Source organism: Primulina huaijiensis, chromosome 4 (assembly GCF_012295235.1).
Source record: "Primulina huaijiensis isolate GDHJ02 chromosome 4, ASM1229523v2, whole genome shotgun sequence".
Taxonomy (NCBI): domain Eukaryota; kingdom Viridiplantae; phylum Streptophyta; class Magnoliopsida; order Lamiales; family Gesneriaceae; genus Primulina; species Primulina huaijiensis.
This window is the reverse complement of record NC_133309.1, coordinates 23607499-23633690: the sequence shown is the minus strand read 5'-3', so window position 1 is coordinate 23633690 and position 26192 is coordinate 23607499. Positions and strand designations below refer to the sequence as shown.

Genomic DNA, 26192 nt, shown 5'->3' with positions numbered 1-26192 from the left:
ATATATATAGACACACACACACACACTACAGCTCTCTTGCATGTTTTCTCACCATATTTGTTTGGATTGCTGATTAGATCATTGACAACATCATATGCATCTCCGAACTTGAAGGTGGCATTAGGGAGGTGGTTTGACAAGTTAGCCACAACTTTGCCAGCTCCTTCATTGAACTTTAGAGCCAAATTGTTGGTTCTTTCTTGACATCCACTGGATGAACTCAATACCCTTTGAAGTGGGATGCAACCCATTGGACCTAACCCGAAAACCATCAGTTTTCGCGCACCCAAGCCGTGTAACACCTGAAGGTTGCACGAATATCATGAGATCCAAAAAGACAAAATGGAAACATGTGAGAACGTGTTAAAATTTTCTGTTCTAATTGTGTATATAATAAATGATCGCTTAATGAATTACCGTGAGTTGGTCTTGTAGCGTTTGCAGCAAATAATGATTGAAGCTATCATCTGAATAAGTCCATGAATCGCTGTAAACCGGCATTAAGTAGTTATTTATGAAATCATTGCTTCCTAACGCGACGACGTATCGAGCTTCTTGGAAGAACTCATCTGCTTCAGTGTCTCCAATTTTGGCTCTAACCAGTTCTTGTGTCCCTCGAAACAGTTCTATTTGCTTGTATAGCCCGAATCTCTGGATCTACTCAATAAATTTACTAAATAATCATCCATGAAATCTATATAAATTCTTTAAAAAAACTTTGGTGATTCCCAAAATAAAAATAGGGATAGGCAGAAAGATTTGATCAACTTACAAAAAGTGAGCCAGTTTCATTCAAAATGCCGCCGCCTCCGGAGGCGAAATTCACTCCATTTTGTAGTATAACATCTTCATTTAGAGATGGATCAAGAAATGCTGGAGGCCTTGGAAGCCCCATCTGATCACCTGAAATTCATCATCAAATCACCTATATAATATATTATGAAACCTACGAATTATGCAATTTATATACTAAATTTTCCGACGCCAAATTACTCCCCGAGGAGGATAGACTGACTCATATAGTGTTACCTATTATATCAGCAACTGTTCGGCCATTAGAGAACCTGCCATTGGGCAAACCATTGCCGAAATCAATACCATACCAAGGCAAGCTAGCTCGAGCTAGACTCTTGGCGAGGTTATCGTTGTTCCCAACGTCCGATAAGGAATCCCCGAATATAAACTGCACTACCTTACACTCATGTCCGTTGATGAAATACCCGAGACTGATCACGCAAAATATCACCACTGACTTTTCGAATCTCATCCCGAACATTTTCTCGACAGGTCTCATGGATTTAGATACGAGGGACGACGTTGTATGTTATGGAGAGAACTGAATCCAAGGTTCTTGAATTTCGAGGGTTCGGTTCGGATTTAATAAGGTTGCATGAAACAAAACAAAAAAAGGTAGAAGAGTTTGATGGCCAAACGGAACAAGATTTCAACCAACTTCAACTACCTTTGTCTTATGTAACAACCGCAGAAGCCTAACTATACAGATTCGCATTTTGAAAAAGTGCTGATCCTTTGATGACTAATTAAGAGTAAGAGATTTAATATATTCGCATAAATCCAAGTCTAAAGGACTTTATTTTGCGACCCAAAAGTTCTTATGGTTCTCATTTGTGATAAGGGAAAATCGTTCAACGAGATTAACAAATTTCACACAAAATTAAAAGTTAATTAAAATATCATAAATCAAGCCGTAAAGTTGAGAGCAACCTATAATAATTACACAAAAACTCATGTGAGACGGTCTCACGAGTCAATTTTGTGAAACTGATATTCTATATGGGTAACCACAAAAAAGTAATACTTTTTATGTCAAATATATTAATTTTTATTGTAAATATGGACATGATTAATCTGTCTCACGGATAAATATCTGTGAAATCGTCTTATGAAAGACCTACTCTAATAATTAGGGTTTAATTTTGGATTTCTCTAAAACATCATCTATCTTATCAAACTAATTACAATATGATTTTATTATGTGACTTTATATATGTTCCAAAAATTAATATAATTTATTTAAATGACTAAATGCCTATATTAAATTATTCTTCTAATTTACTATTTCTTTTGGTTTTCCTCTTTTTTTTGTCCGAATTCACAAAATTCAATGAATATGCTAATTGGCACCGATTCCTGTGTAATTCATATAGTAAGAATAAAACATATATTACACATGTTAAAATCTACATAAACAAAAATAAAGGAAAACAATGAGATTTTTTCTCCAATTTTGAAATATTTAGTATAATTTTTCATTTATTTTTGTTTAAATTGATTTTAATTTGTGTAACATAGGCTTTATTCGCGTCATATGAGTCACGTACGAGAGAACCAGTTTCAAATAAGCAATATTCGATAGGTTTAGTGGCTTCCGGTGAAAAATGATTAAAACAAAAAAATCTAAATTACTTAATGAAAACTAAACTTTGACAAGTTACAAGACATAAATCTAAACCATGTCAACTTACATAACTAAAATTGTATTTTAAATTTCCCTTTCTTTTACCCCAAAACTCTATTTATTTCTCAACATTTTCAAGAAATTTTAGAGAGCGGTATACACGAGCCAAAAAATGTCAAAAATATCTAACAACAGTTAAAACAATAAGAAGTCAGAAGTGTTAAGATTATGAACTTAGGCCTAACTTAATCCCAAAAGCTAGCTCATTAGGAGATTGTCCAATTACATATATACAACTCTCAAGAACTTAATCCAGCCGATGTGACATCTAAAATACCTCCTCACGTTCAAGAATGAACAACTAGAGAGCATGAATTTACAAGACATTAGCATATGACACATAAGACAGTCTCATAAATAATGATGAGTTTGAGCTCTGATATCATGTTAAGATAACAGAATTAGATCTAACTTCACCCCAAATGTTAGTTTAAATAGACATGATTGTCCAAGTACATATATAAAAATCCCAAAAACTTAATCAAATATGACTCAGACATCTAACAAAAAGTATGTTGAAGTCTTCCCAATAATTTTGTAAATAGACATAAACTAATCAACACAATGTGCATGGGGAAAAAAAATAGATATATCTATTTAATTTTATTGATATTATTTGTTGACATATATAATTTATAAACAAATGAATATTATTAAAAAAATGCATGTATAAAAGTAGAAAATGATAAAATCATTTTGTAAATTGGTCTATCTTTATTTTTATCATATTCTGAAAATGGTATTTTTTTTTCACTTTTTAGTATTTATTTTAGTGGAGCGCTGATATTACTAACACGATCGAATATTAATGATATATAATATGTCACGTCAGTTATTCGAAGAAAATACCAAATGATATGTAATATTAAAACCAAAGTTTGACTATTTAAAATATCGAGACTCATATTACACAAAATTAGGGGGGTTGATTTTAATAAATTTCACTCGATTTAGTACAAAAAATAGATTTCTAAAATATAATTAAGCATATTTTATTATTTAGATTAGATTCATGAAAAACCTTCTAGCAAATACTTCCCACTCAAAAATATATCAAACGTGCATGGCATATTCCGGTCAGATGCTAACAGCTTCCATGAACTCTGCATCATTCGCCATGGCCTCCAATGTTTCCTCCGCCAAGCAAGCTTCCGCATCGATGCTGCCGGGATCTGCTGCCGGGAAAACTGTGATCCTTCCATCAATTTTCAACCCCATCCCACTCCTCACAGCGATTGGTTTTCCCCATCCGAAATCATTCCCATACACATCGTACCTAGGCGAATTACTTACGACACAAATATTATTACTCAGACGCTTACTCGGTATTGTAGGATTTTCCGCCCAATCTTCCAAGTTTTTGATCGCTTGTTCCTTAGTTTGTTGACTTACCAGTTCGTGGAACATAATCGCCGTATATCCAAGGCCATGATGAAAGATATGGTCCTCATTCGACGAGATTATTGCCCCATAACTCGCGTTGCCGAAGTAACAATTGTGCAGAGGTATTCTTTCTCTGGTGCCAACGGGTACGAAGAAGTGAATTTTTTGGTTCTCGGAGTTTTGATTAATGCTGCTGCTGTTACGCCGCCCACGCAGCACGGATCGCCATATGTGAGCTAACAGAGTTTGTAAAGAGGATATTTTTCCCGTGCCCGCTTCGTCATTGGCCCTTGATTTGAGCTTAGCAATGTTCTCTTTGCTAAAATGAAAAACCCTTTGTAGCAATTGATCTGAATCAAAGTCACTGAACATATTTCGCCTTTCCAATGGAGGAATATGGATTGGGAGATTGATTTTTCCCGGAAACCAGCGTTCGAAAACGGGGATTTTCGATATAGTTTCGAAACCACGGGATATTTCAGACCAAGAATTAAAGAAATGCCAGAAAGAATTCCCGTCTACCAGAGCATGATTCATGGAGCAACCGATGAAAAACCCGTCTTCTAGCTCTGTTACTTGCACCCCGAGCAATGGCTTAGAAACGCCTTCCAAATTGGAAATGTTAACAAGTGTGAAAAACGAATAGACAGCCTCAGGTACGTAGATTGGATCCAAGATGTCGGAGACCGACACACCCGGAGCGTTTGCATGAGTAAATTCAGCCCCAGCATTGTCGCAGTCTACGAAGAAAGAGCTCGTCCCATCGTCGTTCTTAATAGTTTTTAATCGGCCCGCAAGGGGAGGGAAGAAGTCTAATGTTCTTGAAAGTGAGGCTTTCAGGTGATCAACAAAGGTTTTCTTGAATTGATCATGGAGGTTGGGATTGTAAAAGAGTAACCCTTCTTGAATCGGGCAGATTAGCAGAGGCATCAGATCCCATGGAGTTAACTCCATCTTTGAATTGGCAACTGCATTGCCATTGTTTATGGTGGTTGATGCCATCTTAACAATGCATGAACATAGTATTTCGATTTCCGACATAGTTTGTAAGCTATTGCGAAATCGAAACGCAGGATAATTTGATATGAGAAACTTGTAGATCTGAAAGGTGAGAGGCTATTTGATCTAATTGTTGTAAGAGATTATTATTGAGAGAGTAATTTTTTTTATTAAAGTGATTAGAATAAGAAAATCATTGCCATTCATTTGTTGCTAAGTTGTATGGGAATTTGATGCTTTGGATAATACGACAATTTTTTGTGGGAATTTTATCGTTGACATTTTCGAATGGGACAAATCAATGGATGAATATTTAATACATAATAATTAGGTAGTTAAAGTAGCTAGGTTGTCTTAAACAGAAGTTATGCTTTACTAAATAAGTTAAACACAAGCAAAAAAAATAAAGAAGAATCATAATTGGTATGAAAGATATTGCTAAAGAATTGATTAATTTCATGTCTTCCGTTCCAGCCTTTGATGATGGAGAAGTTTGACTATAATTAAGCGCATTAGATTAAACTAATCTTCTGAAATTTTAGTCGTTTTTTAATTGAGAGTGTTGATGATGATGATGCTACGTACATATGTTAGCACTACATCAGCGTAACGTCGAAAAAAGAACTTAAATTTCCAAAATAAATAGATTAAGATTATAATTAGACACGGAACAAAATCATAAAACACGAACATTCAAAGCAACGAATATAACTTTCCCAGTTTTTAAATACATACTCAAATGGTGACGGCTTGCATGAACTCTGCATCTTCGTCCAAAGCATGCATTGTCCCCGGCACCAAGCATGCATCGACATCTATGCTGTCGGGTTCCGCCCCTTGGTAAATCAAGATGTTCCCGTCAAATGGATTCACCTTTCCACTCCTTACAGCAACTGGTTTACACCCCCCACCCCCCACCACAAAGTCATTTCCATAAAAGTTGAACCGAGGAGATGGTCAGTGTCGAGATTGGAAGGAAGCCAGCAATCAAGAACTGATGGTTTTGATTTTACATCAAATCCACGGGATATCTTCCCCGTCTACAACAGCATGAAATTGAGGTTTTTAGCTGATCAAGGAAGGTTTTCTTGAATTCATGGGGTTCATGATCTGGGTTTTTGTATAGGATCCATATCTGGATTGGTTCCAATAGGATGAACTGTAATTCCCATGGAGAAAGCTCAATCCCCGAAATGAGAGCTCCACCATTGTTAGCCATAGTGGTGGACATTACAAGAAGGCATGAAGATATCAGGGTTACTTCTGCCATGATTGTTAACAGTTTGTGTGCAGATGATAGTGTAAGAAAAGGAAATGATGAGGTGCTGGATTCATCCAATTTCTACGTATGCATTATATGTATTTATAAGTCAGAATGGTGAAAAAATACATTGCATTTGGCCACATTAACATGTATTTGACTATTTTAACAGCAGACAAAACCCAATAATAGTGTTTTAATGTATCATCATGCTTTATCGTAAACTCGAAAGAGATTGGAGAAGCTAATGGGGTTGAGTTCTTCTGTTTATGGGATTTATTTTATCTCAAATTTTCATTATAATGTTGCTTATTATTACACACCAAATTTGCAGAAAACCCCTGATTCAGGATAGAAACAAACTCGACACCAGACATTCGTTTGGCTTGTAACAGGAGTAGTACACGTTTAAAACTCGAACTCAAAACAGAGGTTCATCTTCAACTGGCCTACAAAAATGGAACACCATCCATTAATCAGTCTGCATTGCAATAATACTTTATTTGCTTCACCAAATAAAACTCGAACTCAAAACAGAGCTTTATCTTCAGCTTGCCTACAAAAATGGAACACCATGCATGAATCAATCTGCATTGCAGTATTACTTTATTTGCTATATCGGTTCAGATCTGTCACATATTTATGCAGTCACGGGTTGTTTAACAAAAGCTAAACCCTTCTCAATGCTAGCCTTCAGCTCTGACTTGAGTTCTTCCAACGCCTTCTGTTCATACTTGGTTAACCCTTGAAGGTCCGATGAAATCACAGCCTCCACCCCTTCTCTTCCTAGCTTAACCCTGGAGGCAAAGAACGGGAGCTCAGTTAAATCAGATTGGATAAAAGAGCACTCATACACATCACTGTCCCCATCAAGGGCTCGGAGTGAGGACTCCACGAATCGTGCTGCAGCATAAGCCATCGAAAGTGTGGCTGATCCTGCTCCTGCCTTTGCCTCAACGACTTCCGTCCCAGCATTTTGAATCCTCACAGTTAGCTCTTGCACTTCTTGATCGGTGAAAGTTACAGAGGGCTTAGTCTTTGACAAAAGGGGCAAAATGGTAATTCCTGCATGCCCACCAACAACTGGTACATCAACGTCAATGAGCTTCAGGTTTTTCTTCCTGGCAACAAATGTGTTGGCTCTAACAACATCAAGAGTAGTGACACCGAAGAGTTTCTTTGGATTGTAAACCCCTTTCTGCTTCAAGACCTCGGCCGCAATCGGCACAGTAGAGTTGACTGGATTGCTGATAATGTGGATGAAAGCATCAGGGCAATTCTCGGCAACAGCCTCGACTAAAGACTTCACTATGCTGGCGTTGATGTTAAACAAGTCATCACGGGTCATACCTGGCTTTCTTGGTACTCCAGCAGGTATGACGACAACATCTGCACCCTTCAAACATTTGGCTAACTCGGAAGGTCCAGTAAAATCCGAGACCAGAGAGGGTGTGTTGCAGTGACTGAGATCGGCACAAACTCCCTTGACATTGGCCACATCATAAAGATTTAAAGCAGAAACGAGAGGCGACATTTTGACCAAAAGGGATAGAGGTTGGCCAATTCCACCAGCAGCTCCAAGAACCGCTACTTTATAGGATGCTTGAGGCGGAGCATATGTGTAAGATCTTTGGTTGTGACTTTTGGCTTTTGCAACGTATAAGGGCTTGAGAAATGCATCATTTTCAATGCCTACGAATGAAGATTCAAATGCAGAGTGTGTGCCATTTGTTGCCTTGAGACCATTAAAATTCCAAAAGCAGCTTTTCGAATTAATATTGATGCTAGAAGCCTTTGATTGTGAGAGCAAGCCAGCTCGGGGGCCAGCGAATGTGGTTGATCTAACAGAAGTGGGTGACAGTGTTGCTGCCATCTTACAAATTTCCAACATAGACCAACTAAAATCAGACAAGTTTATACCAAGTAACCATTACCAATGCTTCAAATAAATCAAAAGCAACACATACTATTCATGGATTTCCTCAATACAAAAACAGAAAATATATCGAAACCCTCAAGAAAGAACAGAAAATGTATATCGATAAGGAAAGATATGGGTTAGATCTTTAAACAGCTAGCTTAAAGTCTCTAATAAACGAAACAATAGAAGCTCAAATTGAGTTCTTTCCCTGACAGCCAAAAAACAAAGACAGATCTGATCCCATATCAATTCAAGCGTTCAGCGATCGAATTCTCTTAAATTCCACCAAATCAAAAACATTAAGTTAATAGCATATTATAAGATCTACATTACAGCAACAACTTAGAACCTATCTATCCACCAAGAGGAGGCAAACTCAAGCAAGATCCATCACAAGTAATTTTTCTAAACCCGTAAGTTTCACCTTTAAATAGATTTAACGCCCCTCCCCAAATACTGATCCATCCAAATAAAGTTATTCTGTTGAACATGTACTCCAAGATCAAATGCTAAAATACCTCCATATACGCAATCGAAACAAGGCAAGAAACTAAATCTACCTATTCCGCAGTGGCTCACACATAAAGAATAAAAATGAACAAAGAAATTCTTTCTCGATCGCAAGTAATCAAAACCAACCCATCTGTCACATAAAAATCACATTCCCAATGAGACAAGATGCAGTTCGAATTCACTATTTCAACAAAAAGAGCTAGATCTACGATTCAAACGGGATAAAACCTCAGAAAATCAGCAAAATAAAGAAAAAAAATACTTCACCTTTGGGGTAGGTGATGAACCGAGATGGGGTGGCTAAAACTGCTTCAAGATCGAAACTTTTGCTCACAAAAACAAGAGGGGCGAATGTATTTGTAGGGATTTGGTTATCTTAGTTTCTCCGTCGTTGTGCTTCGAGGAAATCTACAAATGAATGAATGTTCCAGTCTTTCAGATGGGGAAGGCACACGTATAGAATCTCCTTGGTGGCGATCCCATATTCTTCTAGGGGAGATCCTGGCCTCACGTTTATTTGTCCACGTGTTGTTTCAACGGCCAGGATGCCTTGTGCTTGTGAAAAATAAATCACACACAGAGTTGGTGGCTTGTCTGGTTTTGCTTTTTGTGCTGACTTTTTGAAAGATATTTTGTTTTGTATAGAAATGTGGTTTGAGCAGTTCGATTCATATTTAGATTCATAAATAATATTTTTAACTTAAAAAATAATATATTTTATGAATCGAATTAGATAGAAGATGTGTCTCAAAAAATTTATACGTGAGACGATTTCATAAGAATTTTAATTTTATTTTATTTTTAAGAAATAAAATTATTGGGTTTTTTGGTTAATTATAAAAATAATTAAAAAAACTCATCAAAATATCAAAATAAATAAATGAAAAATTAAGAGGCTCTTCTTGACTTCCTATGAAAAAGTTTGTCATTTTTTCTTTTTCTAAATTATATTTTATTAATTGTTTACATATAAAATTATATAACAAAAAGAGTCGGTCACTAGATTATGTTGTTTAACTAAATTTTGTCCTATCAAAATTTTGAAACATAAAATTCATCAATAATAAAATATATATCTATATTATTAACTAAATCTCGTTCAACAAATAGTGTCAAACTATAGACAAATAATAGTCAATCAATTGTTGAACAACAAATAATGAAGATTCAAGAATCAATTGTTCGTCGACAAATATTCTATATCCTAAAAAATACTAAACATACTAAAAATACTAAACATACTTGTGCGGTGTCTATTTGGTTCCGTCATGATGTTGATGCACGTAATGCAACATCGATATTTTCGATAAAAAAAAATGCTAAACATACTAAAATTTGTAAGATATATTACTAAATCTGAAATTTGACAACATTGAGGACCACAATCGTAATAAATAAATATATAACCAAAATTATAGTTTTTCTATAACTTATGAGAATTTTCAATAAGTGGAGGAATGTATAAATCCGTTTATTCGTTTAAAAATTAATAAAGTTACCAAAAATAATTAATTTAATCGATTAATGTTAATAACATAGTATACGCACATCATTCTCTCTTGAAATTTTAAACCGATTAACTTTTTTTTTTTTTAATTCTCGTGTCTTAAATTATCTTAGTTTTTTTTTCTCTTGGCAAGTGAAGCATGCAACATATGATGATATTTAAGTAATTTTTTTTAAATGTACAAAAATAACATGACGTCTTAGTCAATGGGAAAGCTGTAGTGACCTAATTCTTGTTCTCATAAAAATTGAGAATTTTTATCGTAAGGACCTAAATATTCGTGAGCTCGATAAATATGAAAAAGATATTCCGAAAGTTCATAATCTCATCAGACATGGAAGATATCTCGATAAATATAAGGGTAAGAACAACAGTAAGTTTAGGATGAAGTAGATAAAATGATGATAAACTCACTTTTATTTTGTATAATTTTATTTGAATCATAATATTTGTCAACGTAAATTTTTAAAATTTGGATGAATTAGTTAATCATTTCATTTAAGCTCTGAAATCATCATATATGAACAAACACTATTTAAATACGTTAGCCAATTTTTATATGAGCTTCGACCTAATATTTTTTTTAAAAAAAATTACAACATTCCATCTCAATGTGTTAATAACATTATGATATTCCTTGAAAAATTTTAAAAATTAAAATACTCAGATCAAGAATCTCGTCGGAATGATATTAGTTTCTCGATCTCTCCCCCGACATTGATCGAGACAAGAAAAATCACGAAATGTCAGGTCGGGATTTTTTCGAGACGAGAATGAGATATATATAGATTGTTTTTCAGTTGTTTCAATTTAAAAGTGTATTTGAATTTTTGAGGATAGAGAATAATTGATCAAAATTAACAAATTAAATTTTCATTATTCAATAATTGCGATTTTCAATATCCCAATCATGAAAAGTCTCATATTTTAATACATTCACAACACACAACAATCCCTAAAGATGATTCGTCTCTGGTTTGAGACAGAGAGAAATGTACTATTGGTGTTATTTGTGAAAAAAAAAATGGTTTTTTTACCCATAAACGAGGTTACATAAAATAAAATAAAAAGTTTAATCAGAAAAGTGAAATTATACATATACACACATATACGTACATGTATACTATGGTATCTCCTCTACTTCGAAAAGTCATTATTATTTCTCTCTAATTGAACAGGTTGAATTCAAACTACTCTAAAAATATTATCTTTAACAGTTGATATAAAGACTTATACTTTATCACATCAACACTATCGATATTAATACTACTCATGTGTCGAGATATGGACCATCGACTCACAAAACACATCGCATTGTCATCCTCGTTTGTTTATTTAAAATTTTTTAATATTATGTTTAGACAAAGATTTTACACAGGTAGAAATTGGTTCTAACAGAGGATGCTCTGGCATCTGCGAGAGATCATTACAAAACTCTATCTGGTCTAGAAGAAATAAAAACATTAATTTTCATGTTCTCCTAGAACATAGATATTTAGAGAAGTTAAGTAAATACTGTTGATGCAAATAGATGGAATAGAAGTACTTATCCATCTCATTTTTACTTTCTGCCTCTGCCTCGGTTGCCACGGCCACGACCACGACCACGACCACGACCAAAGCCACCACCTTTTCCACGCAGCGCCTTGTTCACATCGTGTTTTATTTGCATGGTCTCTGGTAAGGGAAGTATGTTGTTTACACACTTTCTGAAGCTGAAATCATCGACAGATTCATCGTCCCTGATGAGGAAGAAGCAGCGACTTTTAAACTGTGGATGAAATCGGACTTGAAAACTTTTAACGCCACAGCCTATCTTTCTCTCTGCCTCCATATGACCTTTTTTAAGCAATTCCAACATCATGATGTGCTCATACTGAAACAGAACCAAGCCAAATTCATGAAGACCATACATCATGGAAACTTCCACTCGAGTTAAAAAGAAGGTTCATTAACATATATCAAAAGGTTGAATTTCAAATATCATCGCCGGAACTGTGTTTCACTGTGAAAATTAAATTGGTCAACGATAATCAGAGCTTTGTATTTCAAACCTAAAATAAACAGTAGTAAACTACTCATGAATCTCATAACACTGCAGCAAAATGAAATTCGGACTACCAGATATACTAAATTTTGTTCCTAAAATTTGAAAAGATCAACCTTTGAAGGTCTCCAGCTATATTAAGCCTGACAATGAAAACCCGTGCCTATAAGAAACTGTTTGCTATCATCTAAGAAGATATGGTCATTAGACAACGTTTGCACCCAAAAAAAATTCAAATTCGACCTATTTGTCAGGGGGGTAGGGGGGAAACACGAAACAAGAAAAGAAAGAGGTGACAAGTTGAACTCTTGTTATAGAGTTACAGATAAAGTCCCAATGGCAGCTTATACGAATTTCAAAGAGAACTATAATACATATGCCAATTCTGACACACATATTGACCCCATAAATGGACAAGATTTCTCAACACACCAAACATCTTCGGGGAGAAAACCAAATTAAAGTGGTTCCCAAAGATTTTCTATGACATTACAAATTTGCAATATACGAGCACATCCATCACACTTTCTGCAACATACAATCACGATAATATTATTCCATTCTATTTCATGCAACCAAAAGATCAAGAAAAGCAACCCCATCACCCTTTCCGCGAAAAAGAATCAACAATTATGCTATTCAGTTCAATTTCTTGCAAACCTAAAGAGCGTTTCTATTCTAGACCATGAAACATGCCAAAGTTCTGCAGAATGAATATTACTATTAAACTGTAACAAATAAGTGGAAGTATCAAATCATATTAAGACTTCAAACAACATCAAAAGAAGAAAACCTAATTGTTACAACTTACAAGACAGAAATAGACTAAAGATATTCAAAAATCCAAACAAAAACAAATCTTTCAACATCTACAAAGGAAATCCCCACAACCTCTGCTCTAAAATATAAAACCTCAGATAAGATAATCATTTAAGACCAACAGAAAATCAAGCTATTTATACAGACACAATTTACCAGGAAAAAAGGATGGTTTCACCTATGAAACAAAAAAAAATAAAGAAATACATCGGAATAAAGTGTAAAAAAAAAATCCAAGCTTCAGTTTACCTTGTTTAAATCAATATTAGCAGGCCAGGTGTGGAGAAGCTTATAGAAATAATCAAACATCTCCACAGAAGACCCAAACGATTTCATACCCACGCTGGCCCCAGCAGCCTCCTCCTCCTCCTCCTTCTGCTCTTCAATTTCGTCCTCTCCATCTCCTACACCCTCTACTCCAGAATACTTCTCAGATTCGGCTTTGATTCTCTTCTCTCCGTTTGGCTCAGTGCCCTCATCATCCTCCCTGGCACGCTTCGAGCCGCCATTTCCCGGCTCAGATTCAGCTGCAATTTCGGCTTGAGGCTCGATTTCACTGCTCAGAGGAGCCGCTGGAGCTGATTCGTCGGCCATGAGTGAACTGCAGAAGTGCAGAGTGGCGAGATAAACCTTAACTTTAAAGCCCTGAATTGGCTCTCTATTTTTTAGCCCGACCCGGCAGTAGAGTAGACTTTGGTCGGAGTTAACCCATTCAGCACTCGAGTCCAAAGTTGTTGATGGGCTAGAAAGCCCAGCCCATTTCTACATTTTTCGAAGCCCATTGAGATTATTGTATTTTTTTTTTAGAAAGTTGAGATTACCGTTGTGTGTGTGTGTGTGTATAAATACTCTAATTCGACAAAATATTTTGGAATATATTTTAATAACCCACCAAACATAGAAAATTTCTTGAACCTAAAAATTTCAAAAAATAAAAATAAATAAACAATTGGTTTCAATTCTTTTTTGAGTAAGTCTCTTGTGAGACGGTCTCACGAATTTTTATATGTGAGACAGGTTAATCCTATCGATATTCACAATAAAAAATAATACTCTTAGCATAAAAAGTAATATTTTTCATAGATGACCTAAATAAGAGATTCGACCCACGAAATTGATTCGTGAGACCGTCTCATAAGAGTTTTTGTGTTCTTTTTTATATATATATAAAAAAAGAAGAATGTAATGGATATCTTGCGAAGGTGTGCGAGAAATATATAATATTTTTAAATAAAAAAAGAGAGTGGGAGATTGAATGAAGGGGTTATAGAAGTTTGAATGGACTGACGATGCCCAATCTAAAGGAAAAGCATAAAGAAACCAAGACTCTCATTTTTAGTGCATAGAAAAAAGAGCTTGAAATCCTAAAGTGAGTTTCCGGTTAAAGCAAATTCTTGGTATTTTTAAGTAACATGTCTAGCTTGAAAGAATTATCTAATGGTTCTTGGAATACAATTTAAATATTGATAAGAAATTTTTGATCATATATGTTTCATATTTTGCTATTTTGGTCAGATATGTTTTTAAGTTTCAATTTTAGTTCTGTATCTTTCAATGTGTGAAAATTTAGCTCTTTATATTTAAAGTGTTGGTATGTCGGTGCACGTCAGCGTCATGTCAGTATCACATCGATGCGATATCATCTTCGTATCGAAAAAATGACTAAAATTGAAAAAAATAAAGAATATGACGTACTAATAACGAAATAAAATTTCATGATATAAAGACCAAAATCATATGATACAAATATACGATAAAAATTACAATCTTCTTTGTTGTAAATAACATCTGATGCACATGAAATCGAAATACTTCAAAGTTTTACTGAAAAGNGACGCTCTTCCGATATATATATATAAATGTTTTGTGCACTTTTATGCTTTTCAAATCCCACAAGGGATAAAATACAAATGGAACATTTTGAACAGATCAGACAACTCATTCCCAGAAGTAATAAACATACAATATTCTTGCAAGAACTTTCAATATCATTCTGTCCCTGTTAATTTTTTTTCCTTGCAAAATATCATGAGCTTCTTAACTTACAGAATCATCATTCTTGTAGTATGTTTCCTCGGGTTCTTTTCGATTCAACCGAGGAGCGTCTCAGGGTTCGGAAACTTTGATCTTACTCTGAGATTGAGCCTGAGACATCCGCGTATTCTAGCTCGGAAGGTTTTTCAAGATTTGAACGTGCCACTTGACGTCGCGCCATCACCGGCGATGGGATTTGATCCCGATCAATCGGAAAAGAGAAGAGTTCGACGAGGATCAGACCCTATTCACAACAGATGCTGATGTATTATGATATGCTTGGAATGTAGCCAAAATATCTCTCGAAGCTTATATATGATGGATGCAAAACGTCGAGGATGACGATGAATTTATCACAAATTCTTGATCAGTTTCAAGTAGAGTTGGTTCTGTTTCTATTGTTTCATTTGTTTAAATCAGTGGCATTGCGTCCAGGAATGAGGAAGACCAGGGAACAACATAGATTATAGATATGATAGCATATTATAAATTCGAGTGATGCGTAGAATGTTCGGGTCTACAATTGGTATCTATTTACCGAAAAAAAAAAACTAGCTTTTTTTGTCTAGCTTTTCGTGTTCTGTCCATGTTTCTAGTTAATATGCTGATATTTTCTTACAAAGTTCGAATTAAAATTTGGAGGAACTAATAGAAACATGGAATAGAATTGTTATCGTATTTGAAATCGAATTCGGACGAATTGTTTCAAGACAAGTTTGCAAATTTGGTTATTAAATTTTAAGAAAATTGCATTTTCGGTCTTGTATATTTATCTGTTAGCGATTTTGGTAATCCATAATATCGAATTTTAGTTTTAGTCTGTTTTTTTTTTTTGTATTTTTACTTTTTTTATGTGACATTGTTGTAACACTAACGTTTATATAGCTAATCTAAATCTTATTCAAGTCAAACCGGAAACAATTTATCTTTTAAGTTTACATTGGCTCAATAAAAATCAAACTCAAGTTTAGTTTTTATTTATTTATTTTGCCATCAGATTGATTGCTCGCATGTTGACGAGACTTCAGATATGTCGCTAATATTTAGTGTCATGTGAAAAATATTTGAAGTTGTGTTAACATTACGTAAAAAAAATAAAAAAGGACTAAAAGTATAAAATAACCTAGTTTGATGCATGAAACATAATTTTAACTAATTATAAATATAGATCTAACTTACAAAACCAACTTTACTAAATTTGAGAATTTATGATATATATTATTTATTAAAGTTAAAACTCTTTAGGGATCTATCAAAGTACTAGTTTGAAAGGCTCGTTGGAATTGATCTGCTACGAAATTTACATTATACATAACAGAAGCACCTGAAGCAGTAAATGAAATAGGTATTAGTTTGGTAATGGTTGGAATAGCAAACTCAGATTTAGGGGAGGTGAATAAACTATTTTAACATTTTCTTCAAATTTTGAGTTATTCATAATAGTTTTTAGGCTGTTAAAAAATATCTTTGAACGACTAGTTTTACTGGACCACTGAAAAGTGATTATGTGCCGAAACAGTCGGGCTTGACTAACGATAAACTATATAATGCAATTGTGAGTTAACAAGCAACAACTTGAAAATATAGGCAAGAACGTAAAGTGCGTAAAGAAATGAGACATATATTTTATGGATATTAGGAGATATTCAACAATTCCTATGTGACAACTTCTTCTACTTAGGAAAGATTCCACTTGAAGAATTTTGTTTTACAATGTCTAATAACAATTCACTTCAACTAAGACTTATCTCTATATAATTTGAAACTTTTAGTGATCATTTTACAAGATCTGGATGCTTAAGAAATCTCTATTCACCAGAAAACAATACAAAATAACCCAACGGCAAGCTTGACGGTTTGATTTGGTAATGTGACACGGATTTATCCTTGAATATCTAATATAGTCCGATAGGTGTGTGCTTTGAGCAACATAAAATATGAAAGCTTTCAGTGTTCTCGAAACTCTTGAAAATATATAGGCTTGAATAAAACAGTTAGATAGTTTTTTGATGGTTTCTTCTCTTTGAAATCTGCATATTTATAGTTTAAAAGCTTGAAAAACCGGATTTTCTTTTCAACGATCATTTGCACTTTTACCTAACAAAATGAACATGTCGCTTTCAATCATCGTACATATAATTAAACGCTCATTTAATGTTTCTTGTACTTTTCGTCTTTAAGCTCCTTACTTCTGAAAGGCTTAAAAACCATAAATGAAATAGACAGCTTTCAGTCATTCGGGAGCTTGTGGGATATTGTGCAATCTTTCTAAATATGTCAGCTATTGAACAACTTGACTTTGCAGTTTCCTTTTTAAAATTACTCACATCTGACTGGTTACAGTGCAGTTGGATTTTAACAATTTAAACATGTATATTGTATATACACTACAAGAAAAAAGGCCTACGACAATGGTTTTTTCCCGTTGTTGTAGGCCTTTTAAAATCGTTGTTAGAAGCCCTGTGGTTAAAGGGTGTGCTCAAAGACAACTAGACATGCTTAATGGACCGGTTCGGGCCGGAACCGACCCGTAACCGGTCCGATAAGCCCGGAACCGGATCCGGTATGTGAGAACCGGACCCGAAACCAAACACAATCCATTAATTTGTGGGTTGACCCGGAACCGTACCCGGAACGGGACCCGGATCCGACAATCAAATTTTTAAAAAAAAAATGAAAAAAGGCACTTGGGCCAACGGCTGCAAATGCAGCCGTTGGCCCAAGGCTGCACATTTGCAGCAGCCAACATTTCAGTAGCCGTTTTTCAACGGCTACTGAAATGTTTAAAATTTTTTTTTTTAAAATTTGGCCCCCAATTTTGGGGGTCAAATTGCAAATATATATTTATTTTTTAACCCTCAAAATCACCTATAAATACAAGTCATTTTTCATATTTCACATATCAATTTTCTCTCAACTTTTCATTTCTCTACAATTAATATATTTCTTTGCTATCATTTCTCCAAATATATTCAATAATTGTGTTATAATTTTATCTATAATCCATATTATTTTTATTGTTATTTATTTAATATTTCGCAATTTACTCATACAAATATTCGAATTTCAATGGCATCGTCTTCAAACCGTCGTGGTGGTCGTGACGAATACGCTCCCGATTTTGGTGAACATTTTGGCTACATCCCCGACTTTGATGAAGTTGAACTTGGCCACGAGGATGAAGAAGCCATGGAACTCCCCAACAAAGATGTAGGGACGCCATCGTCTACTCGAGCAAGCAACACAATGTCAACGAGCACGACGACAGCCCGTGCAAAGCGAAGCAAAGTTTGGGATCACTTTGATATTGAACAACAAGGTACGAATAACTCTTTTGCCGTTTGTAAAATTTGCAAAACGAGGTATTCTTACAAAACGGGTGGTGGTTCCGGTGGTACCGGTACTTTGAAAAAACATTTAGTTAAGGTACATAAACTTGACCCTGATACGCTACAACCATTCGGTAGGGAACCAATACAACAACAAATTAATCCTTTTAGTGGTAAAGCTTTTATAATTACAAAAGAAATTTCTCGGAAAGCTATCGTAAAGTTTGTTACCAAATGTTGTCAACCTTTTATAATAGTTGAACAAGAAGGTTTTGTTGAATTTACTAGTACTATTCAACCTGATTTTCATAATATTTCTAGGCACACACTTAAAAAATATTGTTTTGATATTTACAAAGAATATAAAGAAACACTAAAATCGCATCTTTCAAATATTTCTTGTAGAGTTAGTTTGACAACTGATATTTGGACTAATTTAAAATATGAATCATATCTTGTTGTTACATGTCATTGGATTGACGAAACTTGGACTATGCAAAAAAGAATTTTAGCGCTAGATCAGTGAGAATCGTCTCACAACGCATACACTATAGCTAGATATGTTTTAAATGTTGTTAAGATTTATGGCATACAAAATAAAATAATGTCGATAACGTTAGATAATGCGAGTGCCAATACTCTTGCAATTAAATATCTTAAAGATCCACTAAAACCAATTTTAGAAGGTAATTTGCTTCATGTTAGATGTGCGTGTCATATTATCAACTTATGTGTTAAATGTGCTTGTGATGAACAAATGTCCACTGTAATAGAAAAATTCAAATTATGTGGGAAATTATTACGTGAAAGAAGATATGGACGTGACTGGAAAGCACTAGTCGAATCAACCGGAATTAAATTTAAAAAATTTCCTCTTCCTATTGAAACTAGATGGAATTCTTTATATCACTTGCTTCATACTTTATTACGTTTTCAAGATTTAGTTACTCCGTATTATAATAATATTACAACACAAGCTTTAATGCTAACAGACGATGATTGGAATATTTTGAGTAAATGTGTTTCTTTGTTAGAAATTTTTAAAGAAGCAACCGAAAAATTTTCTGGCATTAACTACCCTACTTCAACCATGTTTCTACCTTTGCTTTTCAATATGTTTTATAAATTTATTGAATATCGCGATGATTCTATTATGCGTGATTTTGTTGCAAATATGGAAAACAAATTTTTAAAATATTGGGAAACTATCCCAATTGTGCATGGTTTAGCAACATTACTTGATCCTACTCAAAATCAAGGAGGATTAGACGTGTTCTTTGAATATTATGCTAAATTTCTTGGGAAGAATGTTGACGATCAAAAGAAGTCAATCATGCATTCTCTCCAAGAATTGTTTGATTTGTATGCTAGTGAACAATGTGATGAACCGAGTGCGCAGTCGGAGGAGATGCCGACATATAAGAGCAAAAGTGGAGCACTGAACTTCTTTCAAAGTTTGAAACGACAAAAGTTCAAAGGAAAATCGGTGACAACAACCAATTACAATGAGATCCAAATTTATCTAAGTCAATATATTGAGACTACGGATAATTTCGATGTTCTTGATTGGTGGAAAGTAAATTCTAAACTTTATCCAGTGTTATCTGCAATTGCAAGAGATGTCCTACCCATTCAAAGTTCAAGTGTAGCTTCCGAATCAGCATTTTCAGTATGTGGAAGAATCATTGGTGACCAAAGAACTAATTTAAAGCCAGAAACACTTTCCATGCTAACGTGCCTACAAGATTGGTTTGCAGCAGAAAAAAAGAATAGGACCTCTGGCGCGATCGACGAATTCCAAAGCTCAAGTTCCGACGAAGATCCAGAATATTCTAAATATATTTTAATAAATCGTGATGAATTTTAGATTAACAATTGTAAAAGTAAATGTTTAAGTTATTCTGTTAAGATTTTTTTATGTAATCATAATTATTTGCAATCAAAATTCTAAATAAAAAATTCTCCATTAATATGACTAATTTTAATTATATAGTAAAATATAATAAATTAAAGTTCGGAACCGGTTTGAACAGAACCAGAACCGGTTTATTAGAAGCCGAACCGGTCTTGGTTCGGATTGGTTCCAAGTATTTGAACTTGGAACCGGAACCGGTTCGGAACCGGTTCCTAACCGGTTCGGACCGGTTCCAAGTTTACCGGACCGAGAACCGGTAGGAACCGGTCCGAAACCGGTCCGGTGGAACCGATAAGCATGCCTGAAGACAACGGTGAAAAACCGTTGTCGTAGACGTCTAAAGATGACGGTGAAAAACCGTTGTCGTAGGTATACAAAACCGTTGTTAAATGTCATGTGGTTAAAGAATTCGCTAAAAGACAACGGTTCTGGAGGGTTGTTGTAGTTACAATTTGCGACGGTTTTTAAACAACCGTCACAAATGAATTAGCGACGGAAATCATCGTTATCCGTTGCTAACATTAGCGACGGTCGTAATAAAAATAGTCGCTAAATAGCGACGGTTTTATACACCGTCGCTAAATTTAGCGACGGTGTATACTTCACAACACTTAAAATTTTTCTCCCTTACACAATTTTAATTTCGTTCTTTTTAAAGTTTAATAAATTTTTAAAATCAAGACTAAAAAATTTTCGACTGAAATTTTTTTTTTTTTTACTGACAAAAATAGCAAAGGAAAGTATAAAAGACCTTCGTTAATTTTAGGGAGGAAATTGAATTAATACCGTCGCTAAATTTAGCCACGGTGTATAAAACCGTCGCTCTTTAGCGACTATTTTTATTACGACCGTCGCTAATGTTAGCAACGGATAACGATGATTTCCGTCGCTCATTCATTTGTGACGGTTGTCTAAACACCGGCGCAAATTGTAACTACAACAACCCTCCCGAACCGTGGCCTTTGCGCGAATTCTTTGCCCGCATGTCCGCTAGCTACGGCGTGGTATACCTACGACAACGGTTTTTGTTAAAACCGTTGTTAAATGTCATGTGGTTAAAGAATTCGCGAAAAGACAACGGTTCTAAAGTGTTGTTGAAGTTACAATTTGCGACGGTGTTTAAACAACCGTCACAAATGAATTAGCGATGGAAATCATCGTTATCCATTGCTAACATTAGCGACGGTCGTAATTAAAATAGTCGCTAAATAGCGTCGGTCTTATACACCGTCCCTAAATTTAGCGACGGTTAAATGTAAACTGTCGCTAATTATAGATAGGCGACAGTTTAATAAAACCGTCGCTAAATGTAGCGATAACCGTCGCTACNAAAACCGTTGTCGTAGTCCAAAAAAAAAACGCTCATAGACAACGGTTTTTTAAAAACGTTGTCGTAGGCAAAAAAAAACGCTCATAGACAACGGTTTTTAAAAACCGTTGTCGTAGATATATCAAAGACAACGGTTTTAAAGAAACTGTTGTCTACCGTTGTCGTAGATATATCAAAGACAACGGTTTTAAACAAACTGTTGTCTTTGAGCGGATTTTTTTAGGCTACGACAACGGTTTTTGTTAAAACCGTTGTTAAAAGTAAAAAGACAACGGTTTTTGTTAAAACCGTTGTCTTTGATGTGTTGTTAAATAGGATTTTTGTTGTAGTGATAGGACTTTGATCTAGTCAGATTGACATTTGATCTCCCATAGCTGTTCAGAAATATATATTGCGGCTTGAATTCATTGCATGAACGGATTTAACTCCAGATGTTCTGTTTGAAACGACTTGAATTGATCTAGCAGTTCGAAAACCTGAAATTACAATCAAAGAACAGTTGAATCCCGAAACAACTAGATGTTGTTATTTATAAATCTTTAAAACTTAGAGTAATAATATCTATCATTTTTATTTTCCTTAATTTTCTTCCTTCAATTCAACCAACTTCTCTTTCTGATTTTTCATTCGATCAACGTCCAATAGTACAAATTATTTAATGTTTAACATAGTTATAATTATTCATATATTACATTTTTTTATTCCATTTCAATTAAATTAATTATATATGATTAAAAATTATAATAAAGAATATTTTTTATATATAAATATATGCTCACACAATGCTAGATTCTAATTTATTTGGTGTTACATCCTCATTATATAACTTTATTGATGAAACTTTTTTTAAAAAAATTCTTAAAATAGTATTCTTTTTAAAATCTTCAATTCTATATTTATCTATATAAAATTCAATCACATCTTTATCTATATTTTTAAAATTTTAGATAATATTCAATCACTGATAATAAACATATGAAATAATCATTAATTTGAAATTTATCATATTTAGATAAATATTCTAATTTACTCAACTTTATTGGTGAAAACTTTTTTAAAATTCCAAAAATATATTTTAGTTACTCAATTTAATATTCCACAATTCTATTTTCAATCTATTTTTTCCCTATCGATGTCAATTTAAAATTTTGATAATTTTCTTTTAAAATATAAAAAAAAATATTTCGTTCTCAATTTTTCCTACGGACCACACGTGTGCTACGGCCCATAGTAATTCAATTTTTGTATCGTGACAGGGAGTAGGGCTTTGCTGAGGCCCGTTTATGTGGTATAGTGGACTGAAATCCAATTGATTTGGGCTTCGTTTTTGGCAAGTCCACAAGGATTAACAATATAAGTAAACATTAGTCAATCTTAAATATTAAAAAAAAAATAGTTGATTGAGAAATTGAAAAAGATATGCGTAATTGAGTTTATGTTTTAAGTTTTTGTAAATCTAAATAAGGTTTCATGCTTGCTAGTGAATCAAACTCTACCAAAAATATTTGTTGGGTTAAACATACACGAGTTAGAGTAGTAATGAGATGACTCATTTATTAGAAAGTTCTCGTGTGTCAAACTGCTGACGTTGTGTCGCTTGATCTGCTTGGTTAGATGAGCTATAAAAGAATGAATAACACCAGCAGATGAACACGTACCTCCCGGACTCATGGACCTAACAGCAAGACTCATTAGTACCCAAGTAGGTTCACTCAGCGTTGTCACGAGTATAAGAAAACACAGTTACGTCTTGACTAATAACTATAGCCTTGAACCTGGTGGTAATAGCAGATCATGTCTATTGACTTAGGAAATTATTATTATTATTATAGATATTTTCGTTTTTAGTCATACATGTACGTGATTTTAGAAATCTATAATTTCAAATTTTACTCTTATTCATGTATCTTTCGATTTTTGACAATTTTAATCTTTTTTTTTAATTTTATATCAAGAGTGCTGATGTGGTTATATACTTATAAGCACTACATTAGCACCACATCGGAAAATGACTAGATTTACGGGAAAAAAATAAAATAAACTAAAACTGAAATCTAGAAATATAAAATACCAAAATTTCAAAAAAAAAAAAAAAACAGAGACCAAAAATGTAATTTTCCCATATTTAATAATATTATTGTTGTTATTTTTATTTTCAAGTAAACATTATAAAGTATTTGGACATTTAATTCTTTATGTTCATATTTAATAATATGTACATATTCATTTCCTCAAAATAATAATTAAAAAAGTACCCCTTTCATTTGAATGAGATTATTTGTCCGCCTGATTTCTGAATAATACCGAAAATAGGGTTACATTTGGTCTGATCTTGTCTAAAATATTATAATTTTCAAGTATCAGGTCATTTTTCAAAATTAACTTTTATCTTTTGTAACAATTGCATATTTCTCAAACTAGAACAATTTCGAAAATCCGAATAATTCATATAAACATATAGTCGTCGACACAAAAATTATATTCGAAAATTAAGAATATCATATATCAAGATTTTGTTGGTGTACTGTTTTCTCGCACTCAAGATTTAACAAAAGTTTTAAAATTTTTGTTTAGTATACAGTACGGTCCTTTCAACTCATATATCTCGATCGACTCTGCAACCATTGGTATTCGAGAGTTGAAAATGAATTCGATAATGATGTAATGTATATTTGAGTAATAATAGTAACATGACATGTGCAACTGAGAAAAAACTTTTCTAAAATGCACTTGCCTTACTCTGACTAGGGATTCCTTGCACTATAACTCATCAAATCACATTGGATATCGTCACCTATAAGTGAACGGTGAATCCTCGACTACAATGATTGATTCCAACGTATTTAGAAACTACACTAAACCTCGTCATCTGATGACCCTCAATGGAGTCTGTAAACGGATCAAAGTACATGCTAGTATGTAGAGTCTCACGTTGTCCCCGGTCAAATGACTAATATTGTACAACCATAACTAGAGATTATTTCACTTGATAAACAATATAGCCACTTGGAAAACCTGAGAGAAGGTTATTCAATGCATCATCAAACAATCATCTATATGTATGAATGGATATCTACATGTCGTTATCAATGAAACATGACATTTACATCATACATGTTAGTTTCAAGCATGAGCGACTTTTATCCTTATTTTAGAGTACTGAATCGACTAGGAACCAGTTTAGAATACATAATACGTTTCCTAACGAGTCTCATGATCTTACGTTGAGAGACAGACCTCATGATACCAATTCAAAGACTTTATTTATGCAACTTGCATGAGTATACAAATAAAATAAATGTCATAATCAGATAAAACCATAAAATACTATTTTACATAAGAGTTAATAAATCACAAGCCACAAGTTGACTCGCTGGACACTACTCTAATAGATTTTAGCCAAACATATGTTAGGACTTGGTATACCTTCGATCAAATGTTTGATTGGGAAAATGCTTATTCGCTTATTCATTTATTTGAAATAAAATGGAGTGAGCATCTTAAAGTCCATGGCATTGACAAAGATGAACTTGAAATAAATTGTCTATTGACTTTGTTTTCTGCCATAGTTGATTTACTTAGATAAGTGAAGCGACATATATAATAAATTTTAAAAGCTAAATCATTGAAGGGATATGGTATTCAAATTTATTTAGTTTATGTCAAGTGTAGAAATTATGTCAGAAATATTAAAATTTCCGAGCTTTGAATCGAACTTGAGCTCAAATCCAATCTTTTATAGTTTAGTGATTTCGTTTACACCCTGACTAAAACATATCGAGTATCGTCAACTTTGAACGAGTCAGATCAAACAAAATGGGAAAGAAAAAGATTGTTGAAATATTCGAATCCACGATTGTATTAAACTTTTAAGTAAAGATGATATGAAATTTAAAATAAAATTAAACGACAATGATTAGAAAGTTAAAAGTAGTACCGAATTCCATTCACCAAAAACAAAACAAAAAATAAAAGCATAAATAATTCAAAGTGCAAAAAGATTGACGGGGAACATGTGTATCTTCTTGCACTTTGTTCAAAATTTCTTCTGCACTAACATTGTATATCGCTTTAATCCAAATTAAGAGATCATCAAACAAATGTCATGATCCTCCATCTCTTGATTTTCCATTTTTTTAAGGGAGAATTGCTTTTAAATCCCACCATCATAGTTTTATTTGTATTCAGTTCCCGTCAGACAAATTTTTTTCATGCGGTCCCTGATTCAAACAAAAAATATTTTTGTACTCTTTAGGCCCACATTTTTTCGGATGAAATTCTGAAACTGATATATGATACTTGAGTATTGATTGTTTTAGATATAATATAAGAGATAAAATTTTGAGTATAAAATTAGAACAACTATATTATTTCAACACTTGCTACAATTATTTGTGTACTCAAATATTATATATTAGTACCATATTTTTAATGTTTTGTACCGATTTTTCTCCCAAAAAAATATGCGTCATTAATATCAGTATTTGTTATACATGTTTTGGTACTCAAAAATTATATATTAATAATAGATCTTTAAAAATTTGTACTTAAATATCATATATTAGTACTATATTTTCAATATTTTGTACCGATTTTCATTCAAGAAAAGAAGTGTTATTAATATCAATATTTGTTATACATGTTCGAGTACTGAA

At 33.6% G+C, this 26192-nt stretch overlaps 4 protein-coding genes across 4 annotated transcripts in view; all 4 read right to left on the bottom strand.

Moving 5' to 3' along the window:
- LOC140974788 (GDSL esterase/lipase At1g74460-like) overlaps nt 1–1337 on the bottom strand; it is a 1924-nt gene extending 587 nt beyond the window's left edge. Inside the window, exons 1-4 of the mRNA XM_073438276.1 lie at nt 1030–1337; nt 773–903; nt 418–657; nt 53–302 (exon numbers count right to left, since the gene is read on the bottom strand). Of these exons, the coding sequence (XP_073294377.1) occupies nt 53–302; nt 418–657; nt 773–903; nt 1030–1294 (886 nt within the window). The 5' untranslated portion in view covers nt 1295–1337. The remainder of the gene's footprint in view (nt 1–52; nt 303–417; nt 658–772; nt 904–1029) is intronic.
- A 2173-nt stretch (nt 1338–3510) lies between these two features.
- Nucleotides 3511–4952, bottom strand: LOC140974787 (protein ENHANCED PSEUDOMONAS SUSCEPTIBILITY 1-like). The gene has a single exon (XM_073438275.1). The coding sequence runs from the start codon at nt 4901–4903 to the stop codon at nt 3557–3559; it is 1347 nt and encodes a 448-aa protein (XP_073294376.1). The 5' UTR covers nt 4904–4952; the 3' UTR covers nt 3511–3556.
- Nucleotides 4953–6594: 1642 nt separating this feature from the next.
- On the bottom strand, nt 6595–9046 carry LOC140975559 (malate dehydrogenase, chloroplastic-like). Its single transcript, XM_073439316.1, has 2 exons — nt 8824–9046; nt 6595–7995 (listed from the first exon to the last, which is right to left on the bottom strand). The coding sequence occupies exon 2, from the start codon at nt 7993–7995 to the stop codon at nt 6763–6765; it is 1233 nt and encodes a 410-aa protein (XP_073295417.1). The 5' UTR covers nt 8824–9046; the 3' UTR covers nt 6595–6762.
- Nucleotides 9047–11440: 2394 nt separating this feature from the next.
- LOC140975558 (uncharacterized) lies at nt 11441–13586 on the bottom strand. The gene is made up of 2 exons (XM_073439315.1): nt 13179–13586; nt 11441–11939 (listed from the first exon to the last, which is right to left on the bottom strand). Exons 1-2 carry the CDS (start codon nt 13521–13523, stop codon nt 11625–11627), a joined length of 660 nt encoding a protein of 219 aa, XP_073295416.1. The 5' UTR covers nt 13524–13586; the 3' UTR covers nt 11441–11624.
- Nucleotides 13587–26192: the final 12606 nt, after the last annotated feature.